This window comes from Microcaecilia unicolor, chromosome 9 (assembly GCF_901765095.1).
Source record: "Microcaecilia unicolor chromosome 9, aMicUni1.1, whole genome shotgun sequence".
NCBI classification, from domain to species: Eukaryota; Metazoa; Chordata; class Amphibia; order Gymnophiona; family Siphonopidae; genus Microcaecilia; species Microcaecilia unicolor.
The window spans coordinates 158166972-158186509 of record NC_044039.1 but is presented as its reverse complement, the minus strand read 5'-3'; the positions used below and the strand labels follow the sequence as shown (position 1 = coordinate 158186509).

At 38.7% G+C, this 19538-nt stretch overlaps 1 protein-coding gene across 1 annotated transcript in view; it reads left to right on the top strand.

Moving 5' to 3' along the window:
* MIS18BP1 (MIS18 binding protein 1) overlaps positions 1-19538 on the top strand; it is a 328661-nt gene that overhangs the window by 241781 nt on the left and 67342 nt on the right. Inside the window, exon 14 of the mRNA XM_030214962.1 lies at positions 7747-7886. Coding sequence (XP_030070822.1) covers positions 7747-7886 — 140 coding nt within the window. The remainder of the gene's footprint in view (positions 1-7746; positions 7887-19538) is intronic.

Sequence of the window (19538 nt, the reverse complement as noted above, 5' to 3'; positions counted from 1 at the left end):
CTTTGCATGCCCCCCTAGTCCTAGTATTTTTGGAAAGAGTAAATAAGCGATTCACATCTACCTATTCCACTCCACTCAGTGGTTTATAGACCTCTTTCATATCTCCCCTCAGCCTTCTCTTCTCCAAGCTGAAGAGCCCTAGCCGCTTTAGGGTTTCCTCATAGGGAAGTTGTCCCATCCCCTTTATCATTTCCGTCATCCTTCTCTGTACCTTTTCTAATGCCTCTATATCTTCTTTGAAATTCGATGACCAGAATTGCACACAGTATTTGAAGTGCAGTCGCACCATGGAGCAATACAAAGGCATTATAACGTCCTCATTTTTGTTTTCCATTCCTTTCTTAATAATTCCTATCATTCTATTTGCTTTCTTAGTCGCTGCCGCACACTGAGCAAAGGGTGTCAACGATGAAACTTAGATCCTTTTCCTGGGCAGTGACTCCTAATGTGGAACCTTGCATCATGTAGCTGTTCTCTGTAGAGTACAGTATAGTCAGCAAAAGTTGGTGATAAAACAAATCAAATGCTGAGGCTAAATCCAAGGTTACTGCCAATATTATAGCACTATTATCCAGAGTGCTGTGAATATCAGTAAGAAAGTTGCAGACAGAATTTTGTTACTATGTCCATAATGGAAATTCAACTGTCTAGGATGTAATACATTGATTGTTTCAATAAATGTGGTAAATGTTTCACTAACACGTTCTACAATATTCTATTGCACGCATTCTGTGCAAAACGTAATTTAGATCTATCATTTTGTGATAACTGAAGGATCAAGAGCAGGTTTTTCAAAATTGGCCAAATCAGTTCTTGTTTTCAACAAGCAGGCACCTGACCTGAAGAAAGACTCTGACCATCAGTAACAATAATAGTAATGAACCGTGAGACATAAGTTTAATCTCTTTTGATGGAATGAGATCTAGCTCATAATAAGTTATGATCATAGTAGAAAATAGTTTTAATAAGTAATTCAAAGATGATTACTAAAATGATTGCCATTTAGCAAAACCACCAAATCCTTCTTTATTTTTATTCTCAGACACTGGCAAAGTCCTATTTAAGGAATCCTGTGTAGACCTTACAAAAGTAGGATCTACAAAAAAAAAAAAAAAAGACCCAAATTTAATATTTTAGTTGAAAAACAGTTGACCAAGGCATCAGCTGATGGCATAGAAGTTGTGTTATTTATGGAGTGTCTACTTTCTGTCTTGCCTCTGAGACAGAAGTAATCTTCTGGAGAGAGAGAGAGAGAGAGAGAGAGGCTGTATACAAAAGTCAATGTTGCAATGCTTGAAGTTACTCCCATTGGGAGTAAAGGAAGCCCAGCAGTACGGAAGCCTCAGGAAGTGTGTGGGATTCATTAGGAGACCTGGAGCAATCCCTGAAACATATAGCTAAAGTCTTGGAGACTCCTAATCATGGTCAGGTATATGATTGTTGTCTAAATTCGAGACCCCTTAACTTACCTAAATCTCCAGTTTTGTCACCACTGTAGGTGTTGAACAGAGATCTGGGAGAAATCCTTCAGATTCCCTGTGACTCCATATTGCCCATTACTTCAGCCTACTATGTGGACTGGAGCAATGTGGGGGTCTGGGAGGCAGGAAAATTTGTCAATGGAACTAGTTTTTACCTTACAGGAGAACTCTGATCCAGTTATTACTAAATTGATCCTGATTGCTTCCTTTGCCTTGAAGCATGATCGCAATTGGATCCTCCATTTGTATTTCCATCATAGGGATATAGTTTTCTGTTTCATAAAGTTATGATATTTCCTGACCTCTGTAGAAACCACCCAGATGTGACACAAAACGGTAACCGAATTCAAAAATGCATGGGATAAACATAAAGGAATCCTGTTCAGAAGGAATGGATCCTCAGAACATAAGCAGAGATGGGGTGGCAGCACCGGTGGTTGGGAGGCGGGGCTAGGGCTGGGCAGACTTCGACGGTCTGTGCCCTGAAAATGGCAGATACAAATCAAGGTCAGGTATACATATAAAGTAACACATACGAGTTTATCTTGTTGGGCAGACTGGATGGACCGTACAGGTCTTTCTCTGCTGTCATCTACTATGTTACTATGTAAAAGCCTTTATGTCTTATAAATCTGAAGTTGTGTTTCTGGGAGGGAGTATTTTCTTACAGTTTCCTTATAGATGTTTCATGAAGTATCTTGGTAAAACGTATGTTTTTCTGGACCCAGAACATAAGAACTTTCTTGAAGCAAAGAAACTCCTAACTCTGTTAGCTGTTTCCAAGCTCCCTCAATATTCTGTGATGTATCTCATCCAACCCAGTGGCTTTGCCCATGATCAGTTTTGTGAATGGTGCTGTAACTACGCCATCTCCATAAGTATTTTTGTCAAGCACCCACGGACATTTCACGGGGTTTTTCTTCTGTGAACGACTTCCCTAAGAGGAAAGGCTAAAGCGGCTAGGGCTCTTCAGCTTGGAGAAAAGGCGGCTGAGGGGAGATATGATAGAGGTCTATAAAATAATTAGTGGAGTTGAACGGGTAGATGTGAAGCATCTGTTTACGCTTTCCAAAAATAGTAGGACTAGGGGTCATGCGATGAAGCTACGATGTAGTAAATTTAAAACGAATCACAGAAACTTTTTCTTCACTCAGCGTGTAATTAAACTCCGGAATTCGTTGCCAGAGAATGTGGTAGGGGCGGTTAGCTTAGCGGACTTTTAAAAAGGTTTGGACGGCTTCCTAAAGGAAAAGTCCATAGTCCATTATTAAATGGACTTTGGGAAAATCCACTATTTCTGGGATAAGCAGTATAAAATGTTTTGTACTGTTTGGGGATCTTGCCAGGTATTTGTGACCTGGATTGGCCACTGTTGGAAACAGGATGCTTGTCTGTCCCGGTATGGCAATACTTATGTAAAGGATCAATCAGAGACTGAAGACCACCTTGTGAGCCTATGTTTCTGTTCTTCAAGACAACCGGGCTCAGCTGCTACCACGGGCAGAGTTTTGTTATAACAATAATGTCAGTGCATCACCGGGACCTCTCCCTTTAAGATCAATTATGGACACCATCCTCGGATACCCATGTCTGTGCCACCGGCCCCAGAGGTCCCCATTGTTGAGGAAACTATCACTTCATTTTCTCAGATCTGGAAGAGCACCCAGGACCTCTTATTCGTACTACCCAGCAAAGCAAGCAACAAGCTGACTTAAGGTTTGTCCTATCTGTCATCAACTCGCTAGTTTAAAACAGGAGCTCAGTAAAGTAAAGCAGGAATTAGATGCACTTAAAGCAACTTCTAAGACTTCATAAAATCATACTGCACAGAATAAAGCCAAATTCACACCACTCCCTCAAAGGATAAAACCACCTAAGAATAGATGGTTCATGATAGGCTCAGGCAGACTTCGTTATGTGACACAGAAGCATTCGCCCTCACAAGTGTTGCCCCTACAGAATTCTTTTGCTCCATTACAGCACTGTGATGTCCTGAAAATAGAACTGAGGCGGAAGAAAAAGCAATGAAGGTGGAACAAAAAGATATGAAGGTACCGAAAGAGAAAAGACACCCCCAAATCAGTAATGTTGAAACACATACCAGGAAAGAGCCAAAACACATAAAACCCACATTTACTGTTCATTAATACACTATACACCCACTTCTGAACTCTCATCCCCTGTAATCCCACATCACTCATACCTTTACTCACAGAAATATGTATACCATATGTCTTTATGCCTTAGTATTGCCCTTTAAGCTCCCATTGTCTCCTTCCAATGTTCAATGTTTGTGTTCCATTGTTGCACTCCTTAGCGACACTTCGATTGTCTAGCATAATTCTGCACAATGTAATCCATAACCAATTTGTAACAAATTGTACTTTCATCATTCATTTCTTATTGTAAGCCACACTGAACCCGCAAAAAGGTGGGAAAATGTGGGATACAAATGCAATAAATAATAATAATAATAATGTAGATGGAAAGCGATGACCATAAATGCTCGCAGTCTAAGCAATAAAGTTCATGACCTTCAAGCCCTGATGTTGGAGGCAGACTTAGACATTGTTGCAATCACAGAGACGTGGCTCAATGGTTCCCATGAATGGGATGCAAATACCAGGCTATAATCTATTTAGGAAGGACAGAGATGGTCGTAAAGGTGGAGGAGTAGCTTTGTATGTGAGAAATGATATCGAGGCGACTGAAATGGCAGGGACCTGGGGAAAGGAAGAAGCGATATGGATCACCTTAAAAAGAGATGATGAAACCTTTGTCCACGTGGGTGTTGTCTACAGACCCCCAACACAATTGGAGGAACTAGATAAAGATCTGATCGCAGATATTCAAAAGTTGGGAAAGAAGAGTGAGGTTCTGTTGCTGGAAGATTTCAATCTGCCGGCTGTAGATTGGAAGGTTCCATCTGCGGAATTGGAAAGAAGTAGAGAGATCGTGGATGCTTTTCAAAGTGCTCTGCTCAGACAAATGGTGATGGAACCCACGAGGGAGGGAGCGACGCTGGATCTGGTGCTCACAAATGGAGATAGTGTGTCAAATGTCCGAGTGGGTGCCCACCTGGGCAGCAGTGACCATCAAACGGTTTGGTTTGATATGACAGCTGAAGTGGAGGGCGGCCACTCAAAACGCAAAGTTCTGGATTTCAAGCGTGCTGACTTTAGTAAAATGGGGGAATACCTGAGGAAGGAGCTGATGAGCTGGGAGGACGAGCGAGAAGTGGAAGGACAGTGGTCCAGGCTGAAAGAAGCTATTAATAGGGCCACAAATCTTTATGTAAGGAGAGTAAATAAAAGCAAGAGAAAAAGGAAACAGATATGGTTCTCCAAGCAAGTGGCTGAAAAAATAAAGGCTAAAGAGTTGGCGTTCCTGAAGTACAGAAAAACTCAAGAAGAGGAACACGGAGAGGAATACCAGATGAAACTGAAAGACGCCAAGAGATATGTCTGGCGAAAGCGGAAGAACAAATGGCTAGAAAGGTAAGGAGGGGTGACAAAAAATTTCTTCAGGTATATTAGTGAAAGGGGGAAGACTAAAAAGGGAATTGTGAGACTGAAAAGATGCTGCGAACCACTATGTAGAAAATGATGAAGAAAAAGCAAATTTGCTAAACAGATACTTTTGTTCTGTTTTCACAGAAGAAAATCCTGGAGAAGGACCATGATTGACTGGCAAAAGTACATATGAGAATGGAGTGGATATAGCACCGTTCATGGAAGAGAGTGTGTATGAACAACTTCAAAATCTAAAGGTGGACAAGGCCATGGGACCAGACGGGATCCACCCCAGGATATTGAGGGAGCTCAGAGAGGTTCTGGTGGGTCCTCTTAAAGATTTGTTTAATAAATCCTTAGAGACTGGAGAGGTTCCGTGGGAGTGGAGAACGGCGGATGTGGTCCCTCTTCACAAAAGTGGTGATAGGGAAGAAGCTGGAAACTACAGGCCGGTAAGCCTCACTTCGGTTATTGGAAAAGTAATGGAAGCGATGCTGAAGGAAAGGATAGTGAATTTCCTGGAAGCCAATAAGTTGCAAGATCCGAGACGACATGGTTTTACCAAAGGTAAATCGTGCCAAATGAATCTCATTGAATTCTTTGACTGGGTGACCGGAGAATTGAATCATGGATGTGCTATGGACGTAATCTACTTAGATTTCAGCAAAGTTTTTGACATGGTCCCACACAGGAGGCTCTTGAATAAACTAGACATGCTGAAGATAGGGCTCGAAGTTGTGAACTGGATTAGGAACTGGTTGACGGACAGACGCCAGAGGGTGGTGGTTAATGGAATTTGCTTGGATGAGGAAAAGGTGAGTAGTGGAGTGCCTCAGGGATCGGTGCTGGGGCCGATTCTGTTCAATATATTTGTGAGTGACATTGCCAAAGGGTTAGAAGGTAAAGTTTGCCTTTTTGCAGATGATACCAAGATTTGTAAAAGAGTGGACACCTGGGAGGGAGTGGAAAACATGAAAAAGGATCTGCGGAAGCTAGAAGAATGGTCTAAGGTTTGGCAATTAAAATTCAATGCGAAGAAATGCAAAGTGATGCACTTAGGGAGTAGAAATCCACGGGGGACATATATGTTAGGCGGTGAGAGTCTGATATGTACAGACGGGGAGAAGGATCTTGGGGTGATAGTATCTGAAGGCAACGAAACAGTGTGACAAGGCGGTGGCCTTAGCGAGAAGGTTGCTAGGCTGTATAGAGAGAGGTGTGGCCAGCAGAAGAAAGGAGGTGTTGATGCCCCTGTATAAGTCGTTGGTGAGGCCCCACCTGGAGTATTGTATTCAGTTTTGGAGGCCATATCTTGCGAAGGATGTAAAAAAAATTGAAGCGGTGCAAAGGAAAGCAACAAAAATGGTATGGGATTTGCGTTACAAGATGTATGAGGAGAGACTTGCTGACCTGAACATGTATACCCTGGAGGAAAGGAGAAACAGAGGTGATATGATATAGACGTTCAAATATTTGAAAGGTATTAATCCGCAAACAAACCTTTTCTGGAGATGGAAAGGCGGTAGAACTAGAGGGCATGAAATGAGATTGAAGGGGGGCAGACTCAAGAAAAATGTCAGGAAGTATTTTTTCACGGAGAGAGTGGTGGTTACTTGGAATGCCCTCCCGCGGGAGGTGGTGGAGATGAAAACGGTAACGGAATTCAAAAATGCGTGGGATAAACATAAAGGAATCCTGTTCAGAAGCAATGGATACACAGAAGCTTAGCGGAGATTGGGAGGCGGGGCTAGTGCTGGGCAGACTTCTACGGTCTGTGCCCTGAAAATGGCAGATAATGGCAGATACAAATCAAAGTCAGGTATACACCTAAAGCAGCACATATGAGTTTATCTTGTTGGGCAGACTGGATGGATGGTCTTTCTCTGCCGTCATCTACTATGTTACTATGTAATAAAAAAACGCCTAATGCTCTGCTTTTGGATAGGGGACCTGGTATGGCTTTGCACACAAAACTTACATCTTAAAACACCCTCAACCCAGTTTGCTCCTCGTTTCATCGGGCCATGACCCGCAAGATTAGACCTGTTGCCTACTATTTAAAACATCCAGTTAACTTGCAGATTCACAACACCTTTCATGTATCACTGCTGAAATCATTAATATTGAGAGAGATGGCTCCTGGTTGAGACAGAGAAGAAGTACGAGTTTCAGGATATTTTGGATTCTCAGAGGGCACAAGGCAAGTTGCAGTGCCTTATTACCTTAGGAGGGCTTTGTTCCAAGGGACAATTCTTGGTAACCTGCAACTCTAGTCCATGCTCCAGTCCATCTTTGAAGATTCCACCACCTGTATTATCAGAAGCTCAAACCTAGGACCATATACAGGAGGGGATGCGGATGCTGTCACGGTGCTCCCTGCTCCATTCAGGTCTGCTGTGGGATGGCGACTCACCTCTCGTCAGCTGCTCGTCTCAGCCCTTAATTTATCGGGCTAGTGGTGGGAACCTCCAGGGGAGTGTCTGTGATCACATAAAGGGTCTGGACGTATTTCACGGATGCCCAGACCCTTTTCCTGTGCCTTTGCAACTCGGGGTTCCAGCTTTACCTCCTTTTCTTTGGACTTAGAGGTGACCTGTCTGCCGCAATCGGGTCTACAGCTGTGGTCCAAGGGTTCAGTACCTCCGAACATAACAATAGCTAATATACTAGTAGCTAGTGATAGATATTTATATTTGGCAAAAACTGAATTACCAGCATTATTTATTTTATATTATGTGCTTTGTTTGGTATAGGAGAGAAGCCTGTGAAGATAACTGCTAAAGTGGGAACTCTTAAAAGGAAGCAACAAATGCGAGAGTTCTTAGACCAGATTCCCAAAGAAAATCATGATGATATTTTCAGTACTACACCCTTTCAAACCAAGAGAGTGAAGGTAAGCCTAACATCCACCTTCTAAGAAAACAGTTATAAGAGGGTCCTTGCAGCCCCTGTTCCTTACTAATAGGATCTATAGTGCACTGCAAAGATCTTCACATCCTTATACACGATGCTGTCTAAAAGCTAAAATTCAAAGTGCATTTAAGGTTGGAGTTTGTTTCACTGATACCTAATATAATCTGTACTTTCAGTTTGATAGAACAATCATAGACGTATTCCAAAAGTATTTAAGAATAAACCCAAAAAATCTTGATTGCAAAAGTCTTCATGTCCTTTGACTCTACTTGGTGGAAGCCCCATTTACAGCAATAGCAACCATGGGTGGATTAGAATAATTATCCACCGATTTTCTACAGTGGGATGTACAAGCTTTGCTCATTCTTCTTGGCAAAATAACTCATACTCTTTCAAGTTACTAGGGGACCAATCATTTGTGAACTGATTCTTCAAGGCTTTCTGCAGATTTTCTGTTGAATTCAGGTCTGAGTTTTGACTGGGCCACTCAAAGACAATCACTTTCTTGTTAAGCCACTCCATTTGCTTTTGTTTTGTTCTGAAGATCATTAAAAGAGAATCTTCTCCTAAATCTTAGATCTTTGTCAGACTGGAACAGGTTTTCTTCCAGAATCTGCTTGTACTTGGTACCAAGGCGAACAAACACAGTGGAGGTGACACGAGAGATGATGCAAAACAAAACATCAGAAGCTTTATTTAAAATATAAATAAAACGTCCAGTGGACTCAGAGTTCACATCAGAAGCTTTATTTAAAATATAAATAAAAGTTCTGATGTGAACTCTTTGAGTCCATTGGACGTTTTGTTTTGCATCATCTTTCATGTCACCTCCGCTGTGTTTGTTCATCTTGGTTTTCCTACACAGAGGACTTTTGTTCTTTTGTGTTTGTCATGTACTTGGTACCATTTATCTTTATCTGAATCTTCACAAGCCTCCTTATCCCTCCTGCTAAAATACATCCCCACCAAATAATGATACTACCACCGTGGTGTTAGTAAGTTGATGTGCTGTATTTGTTTTGCTTGATATTTCACCTAGTGTTGAGAATAAGAAATTCCATAAAAACTTTTCCCACATGTTTGTAGTGTCCTCATAGTGTTTGCAAATACTATATAAGGTTTAAAAAATTTTTGTTCAAAGACTGAAATAGAGAAATCCCAGACCGCTAAAAGCTAACAAAGGAGCATTAAAGAATTAAAGCAAAGAAGCCTCAATCACCTCGAGGAACGCCCACAATGTCTAATTGCAAAAACCTCAAAAAGGGCTTCTATCACTGACTTTAGTTCTACAGCAAAGAACAATGGAAAAATAACTCTAAAAATGCAAATGGAGAAAAAAACCACTGTTGAGCAAAGCTAATAGCACTGCTCCTATTTATATTTATTTAAATTTGTTTTATCGAACATGTAATAAAGAACATACAAAAGCGTATTTGGTTGTTCATCATTTTACAGTGTAATTCTCTCCCCCCCACCAACCCTCCCTTCCCAAGTATACATTTATGCTCATACATATTGATAATCTGTGAACAAGAATCACAGAAAGCAAGCACTTGAACATCAATACAGCTGCTGTGAATAGATTTGAGAAGGCCTCATCTCTAGTGGCCTTCCCTCATCTAGCTCAAGTGCTCCACTTTCCAAGCACACTGAACCCCCTCCCCCCCTTCAACACTCAAAAAAAAAAAAACCACATACACTTGCTCCATGTCAGGATCTAGAGCATATTTATTTATTTATTTATTTGTAGTATTTGTATCCCACAATTTCCAACCAATTTGCAGGCTCAATGTGGCTTACATTTGCCGTAGTGGCGATTGCCATTTCCGGTTAACAGAATTACAAATGATATTGCATTCAAGTGCATATATACATGGTAAAAGAATACATTATGGTATTGCATATAGGTTCCTGCGTGATGGATTGGACTGTAACTTATGTTATGTCATCAATTATAGAGAGGTCTTATTCGACATAGGGTTAAAGTGGTACTGCATTAAGGTGCGTACATACATGGTAGAGAAGAATACGTTATGGTATTGCATATACGTTCCTGAGTAATAGATTGGATTGTAACATATGTTGGGTTGTCATTTATAAAGAAATCATTTTCAACATTAGGGTAAAACCCCACTTTGGGCCCTGTGGGAAAGTGACTGAAGGTAAGCACCCCAAACCCACAAAAAGACCTTCCTCCCTTTAGGTGATCTCTGGGCCTGCTTGCTTTTAACAATAATTAAAGTGTGAAATTTATTATGCCAGATCCAGAAAGAAGGAGGGTCTTGATTTACCCATACCCCCAAAATTGTCTTTTTACCCACAATACTAGCCTTCCTAATTAGCTGTCGCCCTCCCCTCCCCAACATTGCAAAAACTCCAAGATGATCTAATAATACTCCGTAAGGGGAGAAAGGTATAGGCATCCCCAAAATGCTCCCTATAAATGTCATCACCTTTTTCCAAAATTTTTACACAACCGGGCACGCCCAGATAGCATGAAAAAAATCTCCCTCTATGATGTGGCAGCATCCACAAAGTGGAGAATCCACTTTACCTATTTTAAACAACTTTGTCATATAAGCCCGATTCAGTATCCTGAATTGACATTCCCTTAGCTCTGCATTTGTTGTGAGACTAGGTATTCTCCCCACCAATACTTTAAAGTCAAGGGTGTCCACAGATCTGCACAGATCCACACTCCATCTCCTTCCCACCTCCACATAATCTTTCTCTGGGCATATCTGTGCTAAGGCCTTATGCAGCGATGAAACCGTGACCTGATCTTCCCCGGCCTTAGCATAAAAATCTTGAACCTTCTCAGCATGTCCCTTCCCCAGGGTGACCTGGTCCAAAGAAGCCACATAATGAGTTAATTGTTTATATGCAAACACATGTCCCACAGATGGCTGCTCCTCCCCAAGTATCTGGGCCAATGTCTTTAGTCCCCTTGTATGTCCCATTATATGGGCCAAATATTTAATACCCTTAGAGGGGCATAATCGAACGGCGCAGCGTATTTTCGAAATATGCTTGGCTCCGGCCAAATCGCTCGCCAGGGTTAGATGAGATGGCTGACTCCGATTTTCAGCCATAATGGAAACCGGAGCCGGCCATCTCAAATCCGGTGAAATGTAAGGCATTTGGGCGTGGGAGGAGCCAGCATTTCTAGTGCACTGGCCCCCCTGACATGCCAGGACACCAACCGAGCACCCTAGGGGGCACTTTAAAAAATTAATTAAGAAAACCAAATTAGCTTCCGGGTGCATAGCACCCTTCCCTTGTGTGCTGAGCCCCCCCAAAACCCACTGCCCACAACTCTACACTATTACCATAGCCCTAAGGGGTGAAGGGGGGCACCTACATGTGGGTACAGTGGGTTTTGGGGGGCTCCCATTTACCAGCACAAGTGTAACAGGTAGGGAGGGTGGGCCTGGGTCCACCTGTCTCAAGTGCACTGCACCCACTACAAACTGCTCCAGGGACCTGCATATTGCTGTCAGGGAGTTGGGTATAGAAAAGAAACAAGTGGAAAAACAACTTCAAGGGATCAATCCAAGACAAGAGATAAGATGCTCCAAAAAAAACTTTATTGTGGACCCAACACGGTCCGTGTTTCGGTTTTTGAAAAAACCTTCATCAGGGGTCTATAACATAACAACAAAAATATAAAATAACAAAACACATATATAATTAAATGAAAGAAAGATATAAACAAATTAAATCACATGTATTACAATCAATTTTAAAAAACACATAATGATATTAAAAAGGTTAAAAATATTAATCATTCCTAATATAAATCAAATATTCTCACATAGAATCTGATATATTAACAAAATCTTATTATCATACCATCAGACAAGCGACCAAGTGGGTAAAAAGCAAATCAACTCTATATAATTTAATTGACATTATAGAAATTTATCTACAATAAAACCCAGTGAATCAATACATAATTGTGTATGATATGTAGCATAACAAATAACTTTAAATAAAAGAACAAATATTGTTTTAAATGGGTAACAGAAAATTTCTTAATCCATACATATAAATAAGGATATGATTAAATATCGAATAAAAATAGAATTAAAATTAAAATTAAACATACCAATCAGTAGTTGCACAGAAGATATACTGACAGACAATGGAGCTCATAAAATGTGGTCTCTATTAAAATTTTGTAAATGAGAAACATAGTTAAATATTACAAAAAGGTTAAATAAATTATATCAAAACGTTTACCGACCAATATCATAAATGTCCAAATAGTTATTGCTCAAGAACTTACTAAATATTGAAATTTATCACAGTAATATCAAAATGATGGACATAACAAAAGGAAATTTTTTTAAAAATTTAAAAGCGTTATATTTAAATGGAAGATTCATGATTAAAAATAAGTTATAGATCTTACATCTATATAGTATCATAAGAGAGAAGTTAAATGAAAATTTAAGAACAATTTCTAGAAAGCTTTATTTATGTATCCAAATGTCTATAAAAATGCATATAAATAATTTTCAATATTATTATCACAAATTTTATCCAAAGTCTAACCGTCAAAAGAAAAACACGATAAAAACCAGCTGTCAAGAAGGGAAAGGAAGGTATATACATTGTAAATGAACGATAAAAGAGGGCTACATCTAAACATGAGTAGTGTTATATCTTATAATCCAAGATAAACTAGCGTATAGGGTATAAATAAATGTATAAATATATATATATACACATATGCGCACATCCTTAACAATAGGAGCGCCTAAGATACTAACAAAAGATACTAACAAAAAATAAGATGGTCAAATTAATCAAAAAATATTGAAAAACATATGTATATATTACTGGTGCTATGTCAAACTTTCATGAAGCTCTAGTGAAGATGTTGAAAACAAAGGCGTCAAGGTACACCAAATAGTAATGTATATACTATAGATCAGCATATATATATTGAAAACAAAGGCGCCAAACTACACTAAATACTAATGTATATAAGTCTCTAACGAAAAAACTCTGAAAGTACTAACAAAAAGGTGGTAGCGCATTTGATAATCAAATTAGTCGAATGGTATTAAAAATCATATATATGTATTGCTGATACTATGTCAAATAATCGTGAGGGTATATGAAAACTATAAACCCAAGGTGCCCCTAATGCTACTATGTATAATATAACTGAGTATATATATGTATATGCCTAACAGGAAAAAACCGCTGAAGGGGCTAATAAAACTAAATGACTGAATAAAAATAAACTAAAATTATATCGGTAATGTCTTGTCAGGCAATCGTAATAAGCTACATAAAATCAAAAGAGAAGGAGAACTACCTTACCTTGAATATATAGAAGAGTGTAGCCTAGTACCAACGTATTCAGTATAAAATAATATCGAAAAAATGGCGCCAAAATACAAGTGACCTAAATAACGCTGTGGTGAGTCGTGGATTCCGTTGATAGGACACATCGAATTTCAAAATAAAGATAGACACCTCTACTGGCTAATGGAATGCAAGTGACAGTTACATCGACTAATCAGTAAAGTGAATCAAATTACTAAATAATAGAAATGTCACACGGTAGTTTAAAAGACCAATTGACTGAAAATAATATAATTATTAAAAGTTGTCAAAAGGATAGTGACCAAGTATTTAATATAGAGATATTTTAAAAAAACATTATTTAAAAAGCATTAGATCCCGGATCTAATAAGTACATAAGTAGTGCCATACTGGGAAAGACCAAAGGTCCATCTAGCCCAGCATCCTGTCACCGACAGTGGCCAATCCAGGTCAAGGGCACCTGGCACGCTCCCCAAACGTAAAAACATTCCAGACAAGTTATACCTAAAAATGCGGAATTTTTCCAAGTCCATTTAATAGCGGTCTATGGACTTGTCCTTTAGGAATCTATCTAACCCCTTTTTAAACTCCGTCAAGCTAACCGCCCGTACCACGTTCTCCGGCAATGAATTCCAGAGTCTAATTACACGTGTGAAGAAAAATTTTCTCCGATTCGTTTTAAATTTACCACACTGTAGCTTCAACTCATGCCCTCTAGTCCTAGTATTTTTGGATAGCGTGAACAGTCGCTTCACATCCACCCGATCCATTCCACTCATTATTTTATACACTTCTATCATATCTCCCCTCAGCCGTCTCTTCTCCAAGCTGAAAAGCCCTAGCCTTCTCAGCCTCTCTTCATAGGAAAGTCGTCCCATCCCCACTATCATTTTCGTCGCCCTTCGCTGTACCTTTTCCAATTCTACTATATCTTTTTTGAGATACGGAGACCAGTACTGAACACAATACTCCAGGTGCGGTCGCACCATGGAGCGATACAACGGCATTATAACATCCGCACACCTGGACTCCATACCCTTCCTAATAACACCCAACATTCTATTCGCTTTCCTAGCCGCAGCAGCACACTGAGCAGAAGGTTTCAGCGTATCATCGACGACGACACCCAGATCCCTTTCTTGATCCGTAACTCCTAACGCGGAACCTTGCAAGACGTAGCTATAATTCGGGTTCCTCTTACCCACATGCATCACTTTGCACTTGTCAACATTGAACTTCATCTGCCACTTGCACGCCCATTCTCCCAGTCTCGCAAGGTCCTCCTGTAATCGTTCACATTCCTCCTGCGACTTGACGACCCTGAATTATTTTGTGTCATCGGCGAATTTAATTACCTCACTAGTTATTCCCATCTCTAGGTCATTTATAAATACATTAAAAAGCAACGGACCCAGCACAGACCCCTGCGGGACCCCACTAACTACCCTCCTCCACTGAGAATACTGGCCACGCAATCCTACTCTCTGCTTCCTATCTTTCAACCAGTTCTTAATCCATAATAATACCCTACCTCCGATTCCATGACTCTGCAATTTCTTCAGGAGTCTTTCGTGCGGCACTTTGTCAAACGCCTTCTGAAAATCCAGATATACAATATCAACCGGCTCCCCATTGTCCACATGTTTGCTTACCCCCTCAAAAAAATGCATTAGATTGGTGAGGCAAGACTTCCCTTCACTAAATCCGTGCTGACTTTGTCTCATCAGTCCATGTTTTTGTATATGCTCTGCAATTTTATTCTTAATAATAGCCTCCACCATCTTGCCCGGCACTGACGTCAGACTCACCGGTCTATAATTTCCCGGATCTCCTCTGGAACCCTTCTTAAAAATCGGAGTAACATTGGCTACCCTCCAGTCTTCCGGTACTACACTCGATTTTAGGGACAGATTGCATATTTCTAACAGTAGCTCCGCAAGTTCATTTTTTAGTTCTATTAATACTCTGGGATGAATACCATCAGGTCCCGGTGATTTACTACTCTTCAGCTTGCTGAACTGACCCATTACATCCTCCAAGGTTACAGAGAATTTGTTTAGTTTCTCCGACTCCCCCGCTTCAAATATTCTTTCCGGCACCGGTGTCCCCCCCAAATCCTCCTCGGTGAAGACCGAAGCAAAGAATTCATTTAATTTCTCCGCTACGGCTTTGTCCTCCTTGATCGCCCCTTTAACACCATTTTTGTCCAGCGGCCCAACCGACTCTTTGGCCGGTTTCCTGCTTTTAATGTATCTAAAAAAATTTTTACTATGTATTTTTGCTTCCAACGCTAACTTCTTCTCAAAGTCCTTTTTTGCCCTCCTTATCTCCGCTTTGCATTTGGCTTGGCATTCCTTATGATCTATCCTGTTACTTTCAGTTGGTTCTCTTCTCCACTTTCTGAAGGATTGTTTTTTGGCTCTAATGATTTCCTTTATCTTACTGTTTAGCCACGCCGGCTGACGTTTAGTCTTTTTTCCCTTTTTTCTAATACGTGGAATATATTTGTCCTGAACCTCCAGGATGGTGTTTTTAAACAGCATCCACGCCTGATGCAAGTTTTTTACTCTGCGAGCTGCTCCTTTCAGTCTTTTTTTCACCATTTTTCTCATTTTGTCGTAATCACCTTTTCTATAGTTAAACGCTAGCGTACTTGATTTCCTAGTTTCACTTCCTTCAATGCCAATATCAAAACCGATCATATTATGATCACTGTTATCAAGCGGCCCTCGTATCGTTACCCCCTGCACTAGATCATGAGCACCACTAAGGACTAAGTCTAGTATTTTTCCTTCTCTTGTCGGCTCCTGAACTAGCTGTTCCATGAAGCTGTCCTTGATTTCATCAAGAAATCTTATGTCCCTTGCGTGTACAGATGTTACATTAACCCAGTCTATATGCGGGTAATTGAAATCCCCCATTATTATTGTGTTGCCCAGTTTGTTTGCGTCCCTGATTTCCTTTAACATTTCCGCATCCGTCTGTTCGTCCTGGCCAGGCGGACGGTAGTACACTCCTATCACTATCCTTTTCCCCTTTGCACATGGAATTTCAATCCACAGTGTTTTGTTTCCTGCAGAATTTTCAATCTATTTGATTCAAGGCTCTCGTTAATATACAATGCTACCCCTCCACCAATCCGATTCACCCTATCACTACGATATAATTTGTACCCCGGTATGACAGTGTCCCACTGGTTATCCTCCTTCCACCAGGTCTCAGAGATGCCTATTATATCTAATTTTTCATTTAGTGCAATATATTCCAACTCCCCCATCTTATTTCTTAGGCTCATCAAAGTTAAGACACCCGATTTGCTGATACTGATCAAACTTCAAACGGCAACAAAGTAATTGTCTATTCCGAAGTTAGCGATAAATGGAATAATGAAATAAAATAATATGGTAACCCAATGTTTGCTCAGATATTTAGTAAACCGATACTCAAACAATGAGTTGAACAGAAATATAAATATAAATATATAAATATGAATATCGAAAAAAGATCTTTTTTCGATATTCATATTTATATATTTATATTTCTGTTCAACTCATTGTTTGAGTATCGGTTTACTAAATATCTGAGCAAACATTGGGTTACCATATTATTTTATTTCATTATTCCATTTATCGCTAACTTCGGAATAGACATTAAGTACTTTGTTGCCGTTTGAAGTTTGATCAGTATCAGCAAATCGGGTGTCTTAACTTTGATGACCTTTAAGTTCTTTCCCTAATGTTCCCTATATAATTGGTTGACATTATTAGGTCACAGTATGTCTATTAATTTTATTCACTAGTTTCTATTACAATTGGTTGATATAACTGTTATCCACATCCTATTCGTTAGTAGACTTCATCTATTGCTGTTCATTAGATCCGGGATCTAATGCTTTTTAAATAATGTTTTTTTAAAATATCTCTATATTAAATACTTGGTCACTATCCTTTTGACAACTTTTAATAATTATATTATTTTCAGTCAATTGGTCTTTTAAACTACCGTGTGACATTTCTATTATTTAGTAATTTGATTCACTTTACTGATTAGTCGATGTAACTGTCACTTGCATTCCATTAGCCAGTAGAGGTGTCTATCTTTATTTTGAAATTCGATGTGTCCTATCAACGGAATCCACGACTCACCACAGCGTTATTTAGGTCACTTGTATTTTGGCGCCATTTTTTCGATATTATTTTATACTGAATACGTTGGTACTAGGCTACACTCTTCTATATATTCAAGGTAAGGTAGTTCTCCTTCTCTTTTGATTTTATGTAGCTTATTACGATTGCCTGACAAGACATTACCGATATAATTTTAGTTTATTTTTATTCAGTCATTTAGTTTTATTAGCCCCTTCAGCGGTTTTTTCCTGTTAGGCATATACATATATATACTCAGTTATATTATACATAGTAGCATTAGGGGCACCTTGGGTTTATAGTTTTCATATACCCTCACGATTATTTGACATAGTATCAGCAATACATATATATGATTTTTAATACCATTCGACTAATTTGATTATCAAATGCGCTACCACCTTTTTGTTAGTACTTTCAGAGTTTTTTCGTTAGAGACTTATATACATTAGTATTTAGTGTAGTTTGGCGCCTTTGTTTTCAATATATATATGCTGATCTATAGTATATACATTACTATTTGGTGTACCTTGACGCCTTTGTTTTCAACATCTTCACTAGAGCTTCATGAAAGTTTGACATAGCACCAGTAATATATACATATGTTTTTCAATATTTTTTGATTAATTTGACCATCTTATTTTTTGTTAGTATCTTTTGTTAGTATCTTAGGCGCTCCTATTGTTAAGGATGTGCGCATATGTGTATATATATATATTTATACATTTATTTATACCCTATACGCTAGTTTATCTTGGATTATAAGATATAACACTACTCATGTTTAGATGTAGCCCTCTTTTATCGTTCATTTACAATGTATATACCTTCCTTTCCCTTCTTGACAGCTGGTTTTTATCGTGTTTTTCTTTTGACGGTTAGACTTTGGATAAAATTTGTGATAATAATATTGAAAATTATTTATATGCATTTTTATAGACATTTGGATACATAAATAAAGCTTTCTAGAAATTGTTCTTAAATTTTCATTTAACTTCTCTCTTATGATACTATATAGATGTAAGATCTATAACTTATTTTTAATCATGAATCTTCCATTTAAATATAACGCTTTTAAATTTTTTAAAAAATTTCCTTTTGTTATGTCCATCATTTTGATATTACTGTGATAAATTTCAATATTTAGTAAGTTCTTGAGCAATAACTATTTGGACATTTATGATATTGGTCGGTAAACGTTTTGATATAATTTATTTAACCTTTTTGTAATATTTAACTATGTTTCTCATTTACAAAATTTTAATAGAGACCACATTTTATGAGCTCCATTGTCTGTCAGTATATCTTCTGTGCAACTACTGATTGGTATGTTTAATTTTAATTTTAATTCTATTTTTATTCGATATTTAATCATATCCTTATTTATATGTATGGATTAAGAAATTTTCTGTTACCCATTTAAAACAATATTTGTTCTTTTATTTAAAGTTATTTGTTATGCTACATATCATACACAATTATGTATTGATTCACTGGGTTTTATTGTAGATAAATTTCTATAATGTCAATTAAATTATATAGAGTTGATTTGCTTTTTACCCACTTGGTCGCTTGTCTGATGGTATGATAATAAGATTTTGTTAATATATCAGATTCTATGTGAGAATATTTGATTTATATTAGGAATGATTAATATTTTTAACCTTTTTAATATCATGTGTTTTTTAAAATTGATTGTAATACATGTGATTTAATTTGTTTATATCTTTCTTTCATTTAATTATATATGTGTTTTGTTATTTTATATTTTTGTTGTTATGTTATAGATCCCTGATGAAGGTTTTTTCAAAAACCGAAACACGGACCGTGTTGGGTCCACAATAAAGTTTTTTTTGGAGCATCTTATCTCTTGTCTTGGATTGATCCCTTGAAGTTGTTTTTCCACTTGTTTCTTTTCTGTGTTGGACTTTTGTGGAATTTTTTGGACCTCTTTTGTTATCTGAGGGAGTTGGGTATGACATTTGAGGCTGGCATACAGGCTGGCAAAAAAATGTCTGATTTTTTTTTTGTGTGTGTGGGAGGGGGCTAGTGACCACTGGGGGAGTAAGGGTCATCTGGTCAGTTGGGGCACTTTTTTGGGACTTGGACCCAAAAAAGTGAGATCTATCTGTCAGTGATGTTGTCTT